Source organism: Onychomys torridus, chromosome 1 (assembly GCF_903995425.1).
Source record: "Onychomys torridus chromosome 1, mOncTor1.1, whole genome shotgun sequence".
Lineage (NCBI taxonomy): Eukaryota > Metazoa > Chordata > Mammalia > Rodentia > Cricetidae > Onychomys > Onychomys torridus.
Window position 1 is genome coordinate 54614973 of NC_050443.1, and position 16428 is coordinate 54631400.

General features: G+C 44.6%; 1 protein-coding gene across 3 annotated transcripts in view; it reads right to left on the bottom strand.

The window, feature by feature from the left end:
* Positions 1-16428, bottom strand: part of Slco3a1 (solute carrier organic anion transporter family member 3A1) — a 280922-nt gene that overhangs the window by 19972 nt on the left and 244522 nt on the right. For all 3 annotated transcript variants that reach the window (XM_036185273.1, XM_036185266.1, XM_036185279.1), the window contains exons 8-9: positions 8189-8364; positions 2496-2560 (exon numbers count right to left, since the gene is read on the bottom strand). In XM_036185273.1, coding sequence (XP_036041166.1) covers positions 2496-2560; positions 8189-8364 — 241 coding nt within the window. The remainder of the gene's footprint in view (positions 1-2495; positions 2561-8188; positions 8365-16428) is intronic.

Genomic DNA, 16428 nt, shown 5'->3' on the forward strand with positions numbered 1-16428 from the left:
CTTGACCACGGAGGGTGGGGGACATGATAATACATGTCCCTCTACTTCCAATGACACAAGAAATAATTGGCATCATTATATCTATGGTAATAGGAGTTTTCAAGCTATCATAGTTTCCCAGAAACATCCACATGTTTTAATTTGAAAGATGGATTAATGTTTTTCATCTGGGACATCTCTACAGCTATACATTTCTATTTCCCATGAAACAGAAATAAGACAAAGAAGCCATTTATATTCCCTCTCTGTGGATCAACACAGTCTGATCAGGTGGAGGATCCTGAGGTCTGCTCCACAGGGAACGGGGATGATGATGGAGACTATTATGACCACAGACTGTGGAGGAGGAAACTTATGGTGTGTGTTTCCTTTATCAAGAATGAGTTTTTTCCCCCCTTAGGTCATGTATCAATTACATAGGAATTAACAGCATTATAAAGTGATATATATGTACAGATATTCAAAAGTTTCAGTTTAGAAAATATATTATCTTATTACTTAAAACTACGTGGTACCATTTTGATGTCCATCCTCCCAATATTTTTCCATATTTATACCTACTTTATAATCATCTGAATATATTGGAGAGTAGGCCACCTTTGTCTCTTCCACATGTCATGGGTCCTTTCTAAGTCTACAAATAATCTTCTTTCCAGAACTTAAAAGGGGGGCATGGCTCCCACCAGGATTAGAGACCATCACTTATTTAACTATTTCCCTGCTGTTGGACATTTGTGCTGATGGAAAAATGTTTTTACAAACCTCACATTTCTAGCACTAGATCTTTGTGACCATCCATGACTGCATACTTCCAGTGAGAGCTTTATGCTGTCCAACTGTGACTACATATTTCCAGTGAGAGCTTTATGCTGTCCATCCATGACTACATACTTCCAGTGAGAGCTTTATGCTGTCCATCTGTGACTACATACTTCCAGTGAGAGCTTTATGCTGTCCATCTGTGACTACATACTTCCAGTGAGAGCTTTATGCTGTCCATCCATGACTACATACTTATAGTGAGAGCTTTATGCTGTCCATCTGTGACTACATACTTCCAGTGAGAGCTTTATGCTGTCCATCTGTGACTACATACTTCCAGTGAGAGCTTTATGCTGTCCATCCATGACATACTTTCAATGAGAGCTTTATGTTTACTCTTAAGGAGCAGGCCATAGTTATTTCCCTTTCCATCCTCAGTTTCCACGTAAAGTTCACTCAAATCACTTCCATTTTGATTTTGAAAAACAGATATTCACGAAGTTAACAGCAAGCCATGAGGAGAAAAGTGTGACATGGGTGGGGCCAGGCCACCTGTTGGAAATCCAAAGTAAATAAATACATTTGGAGAAACCGGAAAGGCTGCAAGGTGATGGGTTTGTGGCCTCGTATGGGAGCAGACAGCCCATAAAGAGAGCATATCTCAGGCTGTTCAGGGCCTTCTTTATGGGAAGTTTCTTGTCAGCTTGACACAAGGTAGAGTCATGTGGAAAGTGGGAACCTCAATTGCAAAAAATGTCTCTATCGGGTTGACCTGTAGGCAAGTATATGGGATAGTTTCTTGATGGGTGATGGGTTTGAGTAAGCCCAGAAGACTGTAGGTGATATCACTCCTATGCCTGTAGCCATGAATCATAAAAGAAAGCAAACAGTGTTCATCATGGCCTCTGCTTCAGTTCCTGCCTTCAGGTTCCTTCAGTGATAGACTGTGATCTATGCATGCCACATAAATCCTTTCCTCCCCCAAGTTTCCTTTGGCCATGGTGCTTATTATAGCAATGGAAAGCAATCTAGGGCCAAACTGTACCACTAAAACGTTCCTCCCTTCTGGTGCCACTGCATTTTCTCCTTAGCTAATGAGAATTCAGGGTGACTTGAGGACCCGAGTTGGTAACATGAGACACCTGTGAAATCAGAGGGTCTAGAATGTGGTGTCTGAACTTGGAGTCAAATTTTCTGATTTCAAGCGATGGTTAGTTGAAATTTGTCAATGTGACAGACTTAGAATCACCTGAGAAAGGACTCTCAATGCAGGGCTGTCTGGATCAAGTTGGCTCATGTGCATGGCTGTGGCGGACTGTCTGGATTATGCTACATGAAGTGGGGAAAGCCACTCACTCTGAGTGTCACTATTCCATGGAGTTTGGGTCTTTGACTTACACAGATGGGAAAATGTGTGAGCTGAACATAAGCATGCATGCATTCTCTGCTCTCAACTATGATGTGACCAGCTGCTTCAAGTTCTTGCTGCCCTCACATCTGGCAGTGATGGACTCAATCTGGAATTGTAAGCAGAATAAACCCTTTTTCCCTAAAATTGCGTGTGTCGGGGTGTTTTATCGTTGCAACAGGACATGAAAGTAGGACACTAATAAACAAACATTATAGAAAAAGAAAAGAGGCAAACACAGGAATTGGGACAATTTCGCCAATCATCACTCACCTGGTAATACACATCCAATTCATTACGGAGAGAAAAAAGAGACAATACGTACCCAATAAACGAAGGAGGAGAAAAAGAACTCCCAGCGCATAAGACTTGAGTTCAGGGCTGACTGTCCTACATAAAAAGAGATGGAAGGGAGAAAAAGATTCTTATCACTCCATTTTAATTAAGAGACCCAGAGCTATTTGTGGCTGTCCATTAGATCCTACCTTAGAAAATTACTAATAGGTTTTCTTCTTTTTTTTTTTTCCTTGCCCAAAGTCTAAAAATTGACTGCAACTGTGGTGGCAAGATAAGTTTAGAAATTAAGTGTTTTCCCCCCCTTAAATAACTTGAGCTAGAAGGACTGGATGAAGTCTATACTTAGAGCAATGTGCATTTGTTCCAAGGAAGAATCACCATGGGTGGGTGGGGGATATGCATGTGGGACAGTAACTCAATAAATTAGTGAAGAGCAACCAGAACCATGAACACCCTCGCCGTCCTTAGGCCATTTTGTAAAATCCACTAGATCCACATGCATTGGCATCCCAGGTGGGCCAGCTGGGACACAGGTATGTGAATGGAGTTTTAGTAGCTTGTACTCTTCTACTAGGCACTGACTTTGCTTTGAATTGACTCAATCATCCTGCCCTGGGTTTTCCATGTAGCATCCGGAAGAATGATCTCACATATTCTCCAGAGTGTAATGTTTTTGAAAGCAAGAGTAACAGTAGAGAAGGGTTTATGAGTGATGACAGATTTTAGATAGGTGGGTCCACACAGCAGATCGTACAGTAATGCCTCTTAAGCTTACAGCTAGGATTTATTTAATGCTTGCCTTCTCCCCTCTCAAGGCTAAGAACTATTTGCATTGTGGTTACCTTTGTGACTCAACCTTACCTAGCTCTAGCACCCAGGTGTCTAGCACCTAGCCTGTGTGAGGGAATGCACAAATGGGTGGCAAGCTGGGCAAATGTCTCTGTCTTACCACTCAGGAAATCTCTCTCTACCTGTGGTTTTGTGGTGAAGGACTCTGAGGGAAAAAGATTGGACAATAGACGCATGGGCTTCGGGTTATTCAGAGTGTCACCTCTTATATCTGCCACCACGATGTGTCCTTAGGGGACAGAGGGATGTACATGACTATAATTCTTAAAAGACTTGGCTAGGCATGGAGCCAGTCATTATGGCCGAACCTTACACATGCTGGAGCATTTCAGTGCAGCTGGAAGACTAGAGACCGGACCCACACAGTTCACTGAGGGGGTAGGATTTGGTCCTGTATGAAATAAAGGGTAGTAACAGGGTTACTAATGGAATATCTGATATATTATGTGTAAACCTGTCTATTGACTGGGAGGGGGGGAGAGAGAGAGAGAGAGAGGGAGAGGAGGGGAGGGGAAGGGAGGAGAGGAGAGGAGAGGGGAAGGGAAGGGAAGGGAAGAGAAGAGAAGAGAAGAGAAGAGAGGAGAGGAGAAGAGGAGAGAAGAGAAGAGAAGAGAGAGAGAGACACAGAGACATAGAGAATGTAGGCCAGAAGTCAATGTCAGATGTCTTCCTCAGTTTCACTCTACCTTATTTTTGAGACAGAGTCTTTCAGTGAAGCCAAGTACCATAGACTTGCCTATCTCTGCCCCCTAGCACTAGGTTTATCCAGGGGCCATTGTGCCTGGTATTTATGTAGGTGCTGGGGATCTAAACTCAGGTCCTTGTACTTATGTGACAGATACTTAAGTGACTGAGTAATGCTCCCAGGCCTAGAATACTATTCTAAATGATCCCAAGGTCATTTATCCAGCAACCCATTGGCAGTCATCCAGTGATCTATGACTTAGGTGGAGCCTTGGTGTGTGAGCTTCTGGCTTCTTGTTATAAGGGGTCAAAAGTGACTATAAACCAAAAAGAAACTGTGTATGTATTATAGATGGACACTCTGTCTCCCCCAAATTCTTGCATTCAAGCCTAACCCTAAAGTGATAGTGGGACCTTTAAGAAGGGCTCAGATCCTGAGGGTGGAGCCTGCATGAATGGATTAGTGCCCTTGGAGGGAGGGTGCCTAAGGGAGATCCCTTTGTCTCTTCAGCACCTTGGGGCATAAGGAGAATTTGCCATCTATGTACTAGAAATAGCCCTCACCAGATAACCTAGCCTGGCTCTTCAACTTCTCTAGTCTCTAGACACACAAGACACAAATTCCTATTGTTTATAAATTACCATGTCTATGGAATTTTTCATAGTAGCTTGCAAAAGACTATGAAAGAGTAGATTTTATAATCTCTTCCAAATTCTAAGATTTCCAGTAAGACAAAAAGGTACTGTTCTTGGGGAAACAGAGAGTGTGGTACAGGTGAGTGACCCCAGGCAGCATGCTATGACTTCCACTGAGTAATGGGTTCAGGACTTTGGTTGACAATGTCAGATACCAGTTCTAGGTCATGAGATCTGCATCTCTGGGCAGAACTAATGCTCTTTGGAAGATACACATTATAAAACCCAAGTCCCTCATGTTGTTCCTGCTCCATGGCTACAGTTTTGGCACTTTCATTTGAAGGTTTAACTTGAAAGACACATAAATAAAGGCAGATCTCCTTATCAAGAAAACATGCTGATGTAATGAGCTAGGTTATTTATCACTTGCAATGTGATTTCCTTTCAGCTAGCATGTCACTGGGAACAAAGTGAGGAGGGTGCCAAGATCTTTCTTCATATCCTGTGGATAGGCTGGTCCCCATAAGAACCACAGCTCACTCTTATGAAGAAATGGAGGGCTCAGGCAGGATGTCATCAAAAGATCCAGGGAAGAATAGGGATGCAGGCTTAGTATCATTAACTTACTGGTTGTAAGACCTTGAGAATACTGTGTATTCATTTGCTGGGCCAGTTTCTTCATGAGTAAAGGGGGAATATTTACAGGGGTCCAAATATAGCAATTTAAAATAAGAGCTCAGAAATGTGTCTTAAAACTGACCAAATAACCATCTGCTTTCTTGCCTGCTTTTTAGAATTCTTTTTTTAAAATATGCTGTGTGTATGTGTGTGTGCATGCATGTATATGCACAGATATACGTGCATGTTTGTGTGTGTAGAGGCCAGAAGACAACTTCAGGTGTCATCCTTACAAATGCCATCCATCTCCTTAGAGACAAGATCTCTCATGTGCTGGAAGTACATCAATTAGGCTTGGCTGACAGGCCAGTGAATCCCAGGGATCCTCCTGTCTCCATGTCCTCACTGTTGAGATTACAAGTATGCCTCACCTTGCCTGACATTTTTACATGGGTTCTGGGAGTTGAACTGGGTTTTCCATGCTTCTGAAGTCAGCACTTTACCAAGTGAGCCTCCTCCCCAGCCTCACTTCCTTCACTGTTGATAACCATGGGCCAGCATAAGAATGAGTCCACCGATTTGGGCCAGGGCTAGGGCTGGTAATTATCTTCTGTGGTCAACCTGCATGGGTATCCTCACTCCTGCCTAGAATTTCTGTGATGGCAAGCTAGACTGGGAAAGGGCTACAACAATGCAGTTGACCCCTTCTCAATATGAACGTGAACATGTGCCTATGGCGAACACGTGGTTCATGGATAGATGTGGTCAGCACAGGTCACTGAGACCATGAGCTCTTGATCCATTTAAAGAGAACCCAGTATTTCCTGAAAAATGACAAGACCTATTTATCAAGCTGATGCTTGGAAACAGCCGAAATTTCCACAGCCAAAATTTTACCACCTAGCCTCTAGAGGCTGGGCCTTAGTGGGAACTCATGGAGGAAAGAAGTGGACCAGCCACTATTAATGGTGGCAAGGGTCCCTCTTCGACTTTCTGGAGCCTTCAGTGTGTGACTATTGCAACACAGGAAAATTTCTCTTGAAAAATAAACTGCTCATGATACAGCCACCACAAACCCATACGTGAAACCTGATGGATTTTGCTCATATGCACATTATATATAATCGCCTTCCACGTATAGTTTTAAATTCAATGGCTCATTTCATAAACACTTCTCACATTCTTAAGATTTTTCATTATTCCTTGAACCACAGTTCCATAATTTAACTCACTACTTCAGTTCAGATGTTTCTGACATTATGGTTAACGTTGTAATAAAAAATCTGTCTGTATAGAGCTTTTTTTTTCTTGTAGAGGGGTATTTCCTTGAGATAAACGGCCAGGAATGGGGGTAGGTTACTGTAAGGGCCTGTACATTTTTATGGCTCTTGACTTACACTGGCATATTGCATTTTTGAAGGGACTGATAGGCTTTTCAATGCCAGTAGCAGAAGGTGATTCGACTTGTTTGACCACAGCCCTCCACAGCACTGGGTCTGAATTTGTTGAACTTCCTAAGTATAAGATGGCAATTTGCTATTGTACCCTTAATGCCTCGGCACATTCATAAAACATTGCTAATGGCCATCTGGGTAGCACAAGTGTTTCCTATAAATCTCCTTTCAGGAGAGTTGCCAGCGAAGACCAGAAAACATGGTAGGGAGGGCTCAAGGACCAGGAAAGTTGGGTAAAGCAGCTGCCCAAGGGATCAAAGTGGTTCCCAGCATCTCATTTCCATCCCCAGGCCCTGGCCTTGAACTGCCTTGCTTTTGCATCTAATGAAGTGAGCCTTTCTGTGGGATATGTTCTTTCTTTGGGCTCGGATGGACACTAGGGTATGGGTCAGTGTTCTTCTAGGTACCTTGTTCAAATCAAGATAGCAATCGTATTGTGAATGATGACACTTGCTCAGAATATTGCTCAATGATTTTCCTTGGAGGCACTTCATCTACCTTCAGACGGGGCTTCCCAGAGACAGGGGGCTAAAGAACTCTGGGTGTCTCACTGCAACCACTTACTCATATAAGAACCATGACCATCTAACCTCTCATGCCTCTAGAGTGGTTTGCACACATGAGCTGGAAGGGTTCAGATCATGGCAAGAAGGCAGGCAGGATAAGTGCTGTTATCTCTGTAACAGACTCAGAAACAAGTCTGGGGGACCATGATGTGTTCAAGACATGTGGCTGATTGCCAGAAGGGTTTGGCTAACCTAATGCTACTTTTGAATATTGGTATGTGTGTGTGTGTGTGTGTGTGTGTGTGTGTGTGTGTGTGTGTGTGTGTGTGTGGAGGTCAGAGGACAAGCTGGAATGTTGTTCCACAGGAGCTTTCCACCTTTAGTTTCGAGGCAGGGTCTCTTGCTGGCCTAAAACTTCCCTGGGTAGGCTACACTAACTGTTCTGCAAGCTTCCAGGGATCCGCCAGTTTCCACCTTCCCTCTCACTATCATGGGCATTATGGGCAAGCTCTACTACCTCTAGGTTTATAGGGGTTCTAGAGAATGAACTTGGGCCCATGCTTGTGAGGAAGGTACCATTGCCAGTCTAGCCATCTTCCCAGCCCATGATTTTCATTATACTTCACCAACAATGCCTCCTGAAAAGACCAGTGGAGAATGCTTTTCAAATTTGCCTCGAACGGCCTTACTTAGGCATCTAATGAGGCAGGCCTTGGACTCGCAGGTTACTCCTGGGAGGCTATGAAAGTGGCCTTCCACTTCTGTCATGTTGTGCCGTGAAGTCCCGACTGATAGACAGCTCCTAATTGATTCCTCTTAGCCTAGAGCAGCTGTGTTCCTGGCTGCCACCCCAGCTCACCTTGCTTTCAAGACTCACATGGCTCTGACACGCAGGAGCCCTGCACACATGTGCTGGGGGAAAGGGCATAGCCCAGGCTGACTCCCAAGTACTTGGGGCTCAGGGGGCAGCTTACCTGATGAGGATGATGACAGAGGGTGTTTGGGCCATGGCCCCGATCAGGCTGCACACACACATCACACAGAGGAAGGTTAGGAAGGCCTCTTGGCACCCAGGACTAGGACATTTTCCTGGAACCACGGTGGCATTCTCAGGGGGGACGGTGGTGAGGCATGCACAGCCTGTGAGGTTCTGAAAGGGAAGTTTCAGCCGTTTAAACTGGGGGTGTCTCTGCTTTCCACAAACAAGGCAATCCATCAGCTAAGCTGTCACAGCCTAATTATACATTCTATGGCATTCCATTAATTGGGCCTGAATAAACGAGTCAGCTTTTTAAGGAAGCTGCAAAAATACATGCAAATAAAGTAATATTTATGGGGAGGAGAGCTGGATTTCCCATCTCCTGTGTATTTCACTTCCACTCTTAAGAAACCTTCAATAAGCTGCGCTGTAGATAAATGTGTCCCCCCCAATACAATTAGAGAGGAAATTGTGCTTCTACAATATGATAAAACATTGCCAAATTAACATCGTAATTACTTGCCAATTTGTCTTCCCTTTATGCCGTTATAATTACACCGGAGTGTATTAAAAGAAGTAAATCAGGTAACCCACATATTGTGGCTGGTTCAGTGCCTGGCATGGCACTCAGAACAAAAGATGCAAGCTGTCATGCGTGAAGCCATTGTGCCTGGGAGACCCTGAGGGGAGGAAGCTGATGGAAAACTTGCCCAGTGGCTGAGGAAGCAAAGGGAGCCAAGAGATCCCAGGCAGCTGACAGTAGCTCACAGGGAACAGAGCGAGAGCCTGATGGGATACATTTATTAATATATGATCAGAGAGGAGAAAGAAAAGCGACCACGTTCCATTTGATCTTCCGAGGGGCTCTGGATCAGCCGCCCCTGTTCCTAAGTAGGGCTTGCTCTCATACTCTCCTGCAAGCTTGCTCGCTCGCTCCAGGAATTTCTGATCTCAGAGGGAGGAGCAGGGGCTGGAGGAGGCTGTTCAGAGTGCCAAGCCAATTAAGGTTCGATAATAATAGTGCAGAGGCCTTTAATGAATACAAAGTGAAAACAATCATAAATGATTCATTGCTTTCCTTTCCAGAGCCGACTGGCTTTCTGAGCGCATGCCCAGCAGGTAAACACTCCTGAGGGGTCAGGCAAACTAAAGCCTATGGTTTTCCTCTTCTGCCCTTCTCCCTTCCTCTCCTCTTCCTGCTCTCCCTTTCTTTCGCTACAGGATATATTACAGATATGGTGTAGCTTGTCCAATATGAGATAGCTTCAGGGGTGTCCCAAACCCTCTAATGTTCACCCCCACTAGGGCTGTGTAGGGCAGATGGGACCTGATGGCTGTATATCTTCTAAATGGTGTGTCCAGGGCAGGCATCTGTGCAAATGCTACTGTTATATATACCTGAGTGTTTGTGGCAATTGCCAGGTGTTGGGGCCTGATGCCCCCTACTCTTTGCCCTATACCTGGAGACTTTACCTAGCTTTCCCACATCTAACAGAGATACCACATCCTTTTAGTAGCCCTCTTCCAGCTGAGCAGCTCCCCTTCTCCCCCCATGGACCCTCTGAGCCCTGACCTAAACCTGCCCTACAGAGGATATAAGAACTGTCAGTCAGGAGCATCCTGGGACAAGACTGTGTGTTCCATACACTTTACTGAGCATGTCCTTGCATACTGCTGCCCAGTACTAGATGAGACCTAGAAGGCAGTTTCACAATACATCGGTAGACCACTTGCCTGCCCCCCACCCCCTCCTTTACTAGGAAGTTCACCATGCCACCCCACCCTCTACTGAGAGAAGAGTGTACGGCATAACCACTGAGCTCCCAGGCAAACCTCTCCAGCCGCTGACACTCCTTGCTCATACTTCCTCATTGGCCCTGCTCCCCTCTCATTCTAAGTGGATACAAGGGAGGGGGCCAGAGACACAGGGCTTCCCTGGTACTCCTCCTGGGCACTCACTGGGCTACCCTGCCAACCAACAGAGCCTCCATGCTATCGCTTGTGACCCAATTCCTCAGGTCTCTCTCTAGGTCCTCCTTTTCCAGTCCTGCTGCAGAGCAAGCTCTGGGATGTGGTTTATGGGTACAGCTTTTGGGTTTTGCCATCAGTTCTAACCCTCCAGGGAGCTAGTTCCTTTCTCTATCATCTCACTCTTTCCAGAGTGTCACCCTTCATCTCTCCGACTCCAACAGCTCCAATTTCTCTACTCAGTTCTTCTTCTTCTTCCCAACACTGTGTATATAGGCTGTTTTCATGATCGAATCCAGATGACACTTCCTAGTCCCCAGTTCCTTTGCTTTACCATCTCTTATCTTAGTAACAGTGATTAGGGACCAGGTGATAATTTTGATGCCACCTACGCTCACATCAAATCCTTCTCCTTCTGACTCTAAGGCTAAAGAAGGGAGGCCACTATAGTTCTGTTACCTAATGTACTCCCATTTGTACTACACAGTCTGGCTCACACAGGCACTCAGAAAATGTTTGGATGCCTATGCCACTTGGGAGGCAGAGGCAGTGGATCTCAGTGAGTTCGAGACCAGCCTGGTTTACAAAGTGAGTTCCAGGATAGCCAGGACTATTACACAGAGAAACCTTGTCTTGAAAAAAACAAAAACCAAAATAAAAAAGACAAGAAAAGAAACACATGGAGATAGGTTGTGGTACTGCAGCTCAGTGATCGAGCCGGAACCCTCTGAATTAAGCCATGTGACGAATTCCCTCTGTTTGGCTTATCAGTCATGTCTTGGTGTCTGTGTCTGTCCTAAGTTTGGACCTATACCTAAGCTAGGACCCATTACATTACATTGGCCAAAAATTGACGTCACTGGGAGATAGCTCAGTTGGTAAAGTGCTTGGTGCTCAAACATTTAAAAAAATACACACACACACACACACACACACACACACACACACACATATATATATACACAAGTATATAAATAGAAATACATTATATATACATATATGTATATATATATATACATACACACACACACATGTGTGTGTGTGTGTGTTGTGTGTGTGTGTGTGTGTGTGTTTAAGAGTTTTGCCTCAAGGTATGTATGTGTACCATGTGTGAGCAGTGCCCATGGAGGCCTATTTGGAGTTACAGATGGTTGTGAACCATCCTATGGATGCCAGGAACTGAACCTGGGTCCTCTGCAAGAGCAACAAGTGCTCCTAACCTCTGAGTCATCTCTCCACCCCACAGAGTTGGATTTGTTTTTCAGCACCAATGTATAAAGCTGGTGGCGCATGCTTGTCATCCCAGCCCTGTGGTGACCAAACAGGTGGATCCCTGGGGCTTTTGGGCTGAATTGGCAACTTCTACGTCCTAGTGAGAGATCTCCAAGTGTCCCTAAGGCAATGAACTGAATGAGCTGTCAGATTACAGAGCTCCATGTAGGTGTAGACGAGCTTCCAGGTGGTAGCAGGAGAGAGATCTGGAGCTAAAGGACCTAGGAGGAGTGTGGGTGCTCGGGGCTATTCAAATCGTCACTAAGACTCAAATGTGGCTGGAGGAACTGCAGATGGGGACCAATGTAGCTTCCCTTTTCCCAGGGTGCATACTTGAGGCAGATGATTTTTAACACTGGGGCTTTATTCTATAATCTCAAAGATAGGAAACTGAGGATGTCCCAATGGCTAGTATTAATAGGAGCCCCCCCCCCCCAAAAGAAACCTGAGAAGCTCTGAGCACTGGGAAGACAGAGAGGCTGAGTATGAGAACATGGTTCACTTCAGTTTAATGGAGGAGTTTGGATGTACATGCTCCCCTCCAGCGGCCTGTGCAAACTGAAGATGCTTCTGTAACATTTTGTGGACTAAATGACAGGTGTCTAGAGCTTTCTCTGGCAGGTCCTGCAACGGTTAAGTACTAAGAAGGTGTACTATACTCACAGTTCATTCATGATTCCCAACTTGTCTAGGGGTCACTTTCTCCATCCCTCCTTCTCTTCCCCTTCCTGTGTTGTGATTTCAAGTGCCCCAGGCTAACCTCAAACTCACTACATAGTTTCTTCTTCCCAAGTGCTTCATTACAGCTGTAAGCTCCTTGTTCAATGAGGGTTGGGTTTTTCACCCCTCAAGACATTCAAGGCAATGTCTTCCCACTGTTCTGGGAAGGAACGCAGTCCCTATTTCCCCCAGAATTGAATTCTCTGTCTGCTGTCACAGTGTGAGCTGTCAGTATCTAGCTTTCCTGTCGTTAAAGCACCCTGCCATCCTTCCTGTGGACAACGAGGGCCACCATGCTCACAGGAAAGGCCCGACAAACTTGTTGAAGAACATGACAGAAGGGAGATGGCTTGCAGGTTTCACAAGTACTTATCCAGCAGTTAGGCTTGCCCAAAGTGACAGATGAGTAACACGCACCACCAGTGGCTTGCCAGAGTTGATGGCTATCTAAATATTTAACTATTTCTGGTTTTATAGACTCTATCATGATAGAAGACTGCATAGTTTAAAAAAAAAAAAAAAAGTACTTTTTTTTTGGTATGATGGAAAGAGGCCCAACATAAACCCTTAACTAAAAATCCAAAACACAGGCACAAAGTAGGATCTTCTAGGCACATCGAAAATCTGTAAGAATATATGAAAATATAGAATACAGAACACCCAAACCCAAAATGTTTTGAGTACTGACATGACTCCCTGAGTTATGTTATTCCCCTGGCTTCATGGGACCAGCCGCAACCAAAGTATAGCACATTCAGCAGCTCCAAGGGCCTCTGAGCCCCTTGTAGTTCTAACACACACAAACTTTCCCCTCCCGTGTGTGTGTGTGTGTGTGTGTGTGTGTGTGTGTGTGTGTGTGTGTGAGAGAGAGAGAGAGAGAGAGAGAGAGAGAGAGAGAGAGAGAGAGAGAAAGAGGAGAGATAACTATGCATGCACAAGTTAGAAGAAGACACCAGGATATCAGGTTTCCTACTCTACCCCAACACTCTCAGCCTTAACACTTTGAGATAGAGTGTCTCACTGAGGCTAAACTGGGTTGATTTTGCTAACTCGGCAGGCCAGTGAACACTAGTGGGTTCAGCTTATCTCTGCCTGCCATGGTACTAGGGTTACTTTAGGGGTTCCTGCTTATGCAATCAGTCTTGCTTCTGCAGTTAGTGCTTGTGTTCATTGTGCCATCTCCCCAACCCATGAAGCATCCCTCTTGATCAAATTGTATTAATAGCTCCTGACACCCACACAAAGACTATAAACTCTGTAAGAACCCTAAGTTACCATAAAGGGATTTCAGACATGGGACACTCAACACCGCGCCTGCACCTATGATGGGTGTGGTCTCTTGGCAGGCTGAGAGGTGAGTGAAGAGAGGACACAGGAGGGGGTCAGAATTCTCACGGTTTGTCTTTTAACATGATGGCTTTAAAACTTATAAATGTATTATGTATCTTAAAAATTAAAAACTCCATACCACTAAATATATATATGAAATCAATGAATGTGCAGTAGCCCATGGCTCCAAGTTGCATCTTGAGCCCACATACCGCCACTGATTTCAAATGTTTCTATCACATGCAAGAAGGCAGGGACAAATAATCACAATAACAATGAAAGCTGGAGACCATAAATGAAAAACATTTATTCCCTGGGTCTTGGATGTGTTTTTTTTTTTTCCAATGAAGGAAAAGGCAAGCGCACTATTTTGACAGCTCATCCTAGAGGAACAAGACACTTGTCAGCACGCTTTACAAATCTTGGCAAATGAAGTTGCTTCTGTTTTCTTGCTCCCATCGCTCAGTACTGATGGGTCAGTTCTTATGGATGGGACATGAGAAATGGATTCCCAGGGTGACATATTACTTCTGTAAGGGTGTGGTGTGGGAGGGATGATGTCATCAGTGGTAAAGCCTTGCAGTAAACTTGGGAGTTACAAGGCTAGCCTCGTTACTCTGAAAGCATTAAGATACCAGGAAGGGAAATACAAAAAACCCAGGATAGACAAAAGAATCCTGTACAATAAACAACCTCTAGAGGCATCACAATCCCCGACCTCAAGCTCTACTATAGAGCTACTATAATAAAAACAGCTTGGTATTAGCATAAAAACAGACATGTGGACCAATGAAATCGAATTGAAGACCCTGACATTAACCTGCACATCTATGAACATATAATTTTTGACAAAGAAGCCAAAAATGTACAATGGAAACAAGAAAGCATCTTCAACAAATGGATGTCAATGTGTAGAAGGCTGCAAATAGATCCATATCTGTCACCACGCACAAAACTTAAGTCCAAGTGGATCAAAGACCTCAACATAAATCCAGTTACTCTGAACCTGATAGAAGAGAAAGTAGGAAGTAGTCTTGAATGCATTGGCACCGGAGATCACTTTCTAAATATAACACCAGTAGCAGAGACACTGAGAGAAACAATCAATCAGTGGGACCTCTTAAAACTGAGAAGCTTTTGTAGAGCAAAGGACATGGTCAATAAGACAAAGCGACAGCCTACAGAATGGGAAAAGGTCTTCACCAACCCCACATCTGACAGAGGGCTGATATCCAGAATATATAAAGAACTCAAGAAATTAGACATCAAAATGCCCAACAGTCCAATTAAGAAATAGGCTATAGAAATAAACAGAGAATTCTCGACAGAGGAAGCTCAAATGGCTGAAAGACATTTAAGGAATTGCTCAACATCCTTAGTCATCAGGGAAATGCAAATCAAAACGACTCTGAGATACCACCTTACACCTGTCAGAATGGCTAAGATCAAAAACACAGAAGACAGCTTATGCTGGAGAGGATGTGGAGCAAGGGGAACTCTCCTCCACTGCTGGTGGGAATGCAAGCTTGTACAGCCACTTTGGTAATCAATATGGTGCTTCCTTAGAAAATTGGGAATCCATCTCCCCCAAGACCCAGCTATAGCACTCTTGGGCATATACCCAAGGAATGCTCAATCATACCACAAGGGCATTTGCCCAGCTATGTTCATATCAGCATTGTTTGTAATAGCCAGAACCTGGAAACAACCTAGATGCCCTTCAACTGAAGAATGGATAAAGAAAATATGGTACATATACACAATGGAGTACTACTCAGCAGAGAAAAACAATGACATCATGAGGTTTGCAGGCAAATGGATGGATCTAGAAAAAATCATCCTGAGTGAGGTAACCCAGACTCAGAAGGACAAACATGGTATGTACTCACTCATAGGAAGATACTAGATGTAAAACAAAGATGACTAGACTGCTACACAACTCCAGGGAGGGTACCTAGAAAATGGGACCCTAGGAAAGACACAGGGATTGCCCAATGACAGAGAAATGGATGAGATCTACATGAACAACCTGGACGACAGTGGGAGTAATGAAGGGCAAGATTTGAGGGAAAGAAAGCTTAGGGGAGCAGGAGATCCCAGCTGGATCAAGAACAGAAAGAGAGAACAAGGAATAACAGACCATGATAAATGATGACCACATGAGAACAGGAATAGGCAGAGTGTTGGAGAGGTCCCCAGAAATCCACAATGATACATCCTCTGTAGACTGCTGGCAATTGTTGAGAGAAAGCCTGATCTGACCTAGTCTGGTGATCAGATGGCCAAACACCCTAACGGTCATGCTGGAACTCTCATCCAATAACTGATGGAAGTGGATGCAGAGATCCTCAGCCAGGCCCCAAGTGGAGCTCCAGGAGTCCAATTGTCGAGAAAGAGGAGGGACTGTAAGAGTGTGAATTGTTGAGACCAAGATTGGAAAAGCACAGGGACAAATAGCCAAACGAATGGAAGCACATGAATTATGAACCAAAGGCTGTGGAGCCCCCAGCTGGATCAGGCCCTCTGGATAAGTGAGACAATTGAATAACTAGTACTGTCTGGGAGGCACCCAGGCAGTGGGACCTGGACCTATCCTTAGTACATGAGCTGGCTGTTTGGAACCTTGGGCTTACACAGGGACACTTTGCTCAGCCTGTAAGGAGGGGAGTCTTGGCCCTGGAGGACATGGGAATGGAGGGGAGGGGCTGTGAGGAAGGTGAGGGCAGGGGAGGGAGGGGGAGGACGGGGAACCCATGGCTGATGTGTAAAATTAAAACACAAATATAATAAATTTTAAAAAAAGGAGAAAAGAAAAAGATACCAGGAAGACATGACTGTTCCCTAATTTGTGGTCCAGGAAGGATTTTCCAGACTGAGTGTCAACATAATCCAGGCTTCCTCTTGACTCTGCCTGGGAGACCTTCATTTTTTTTAAATATTAATGTA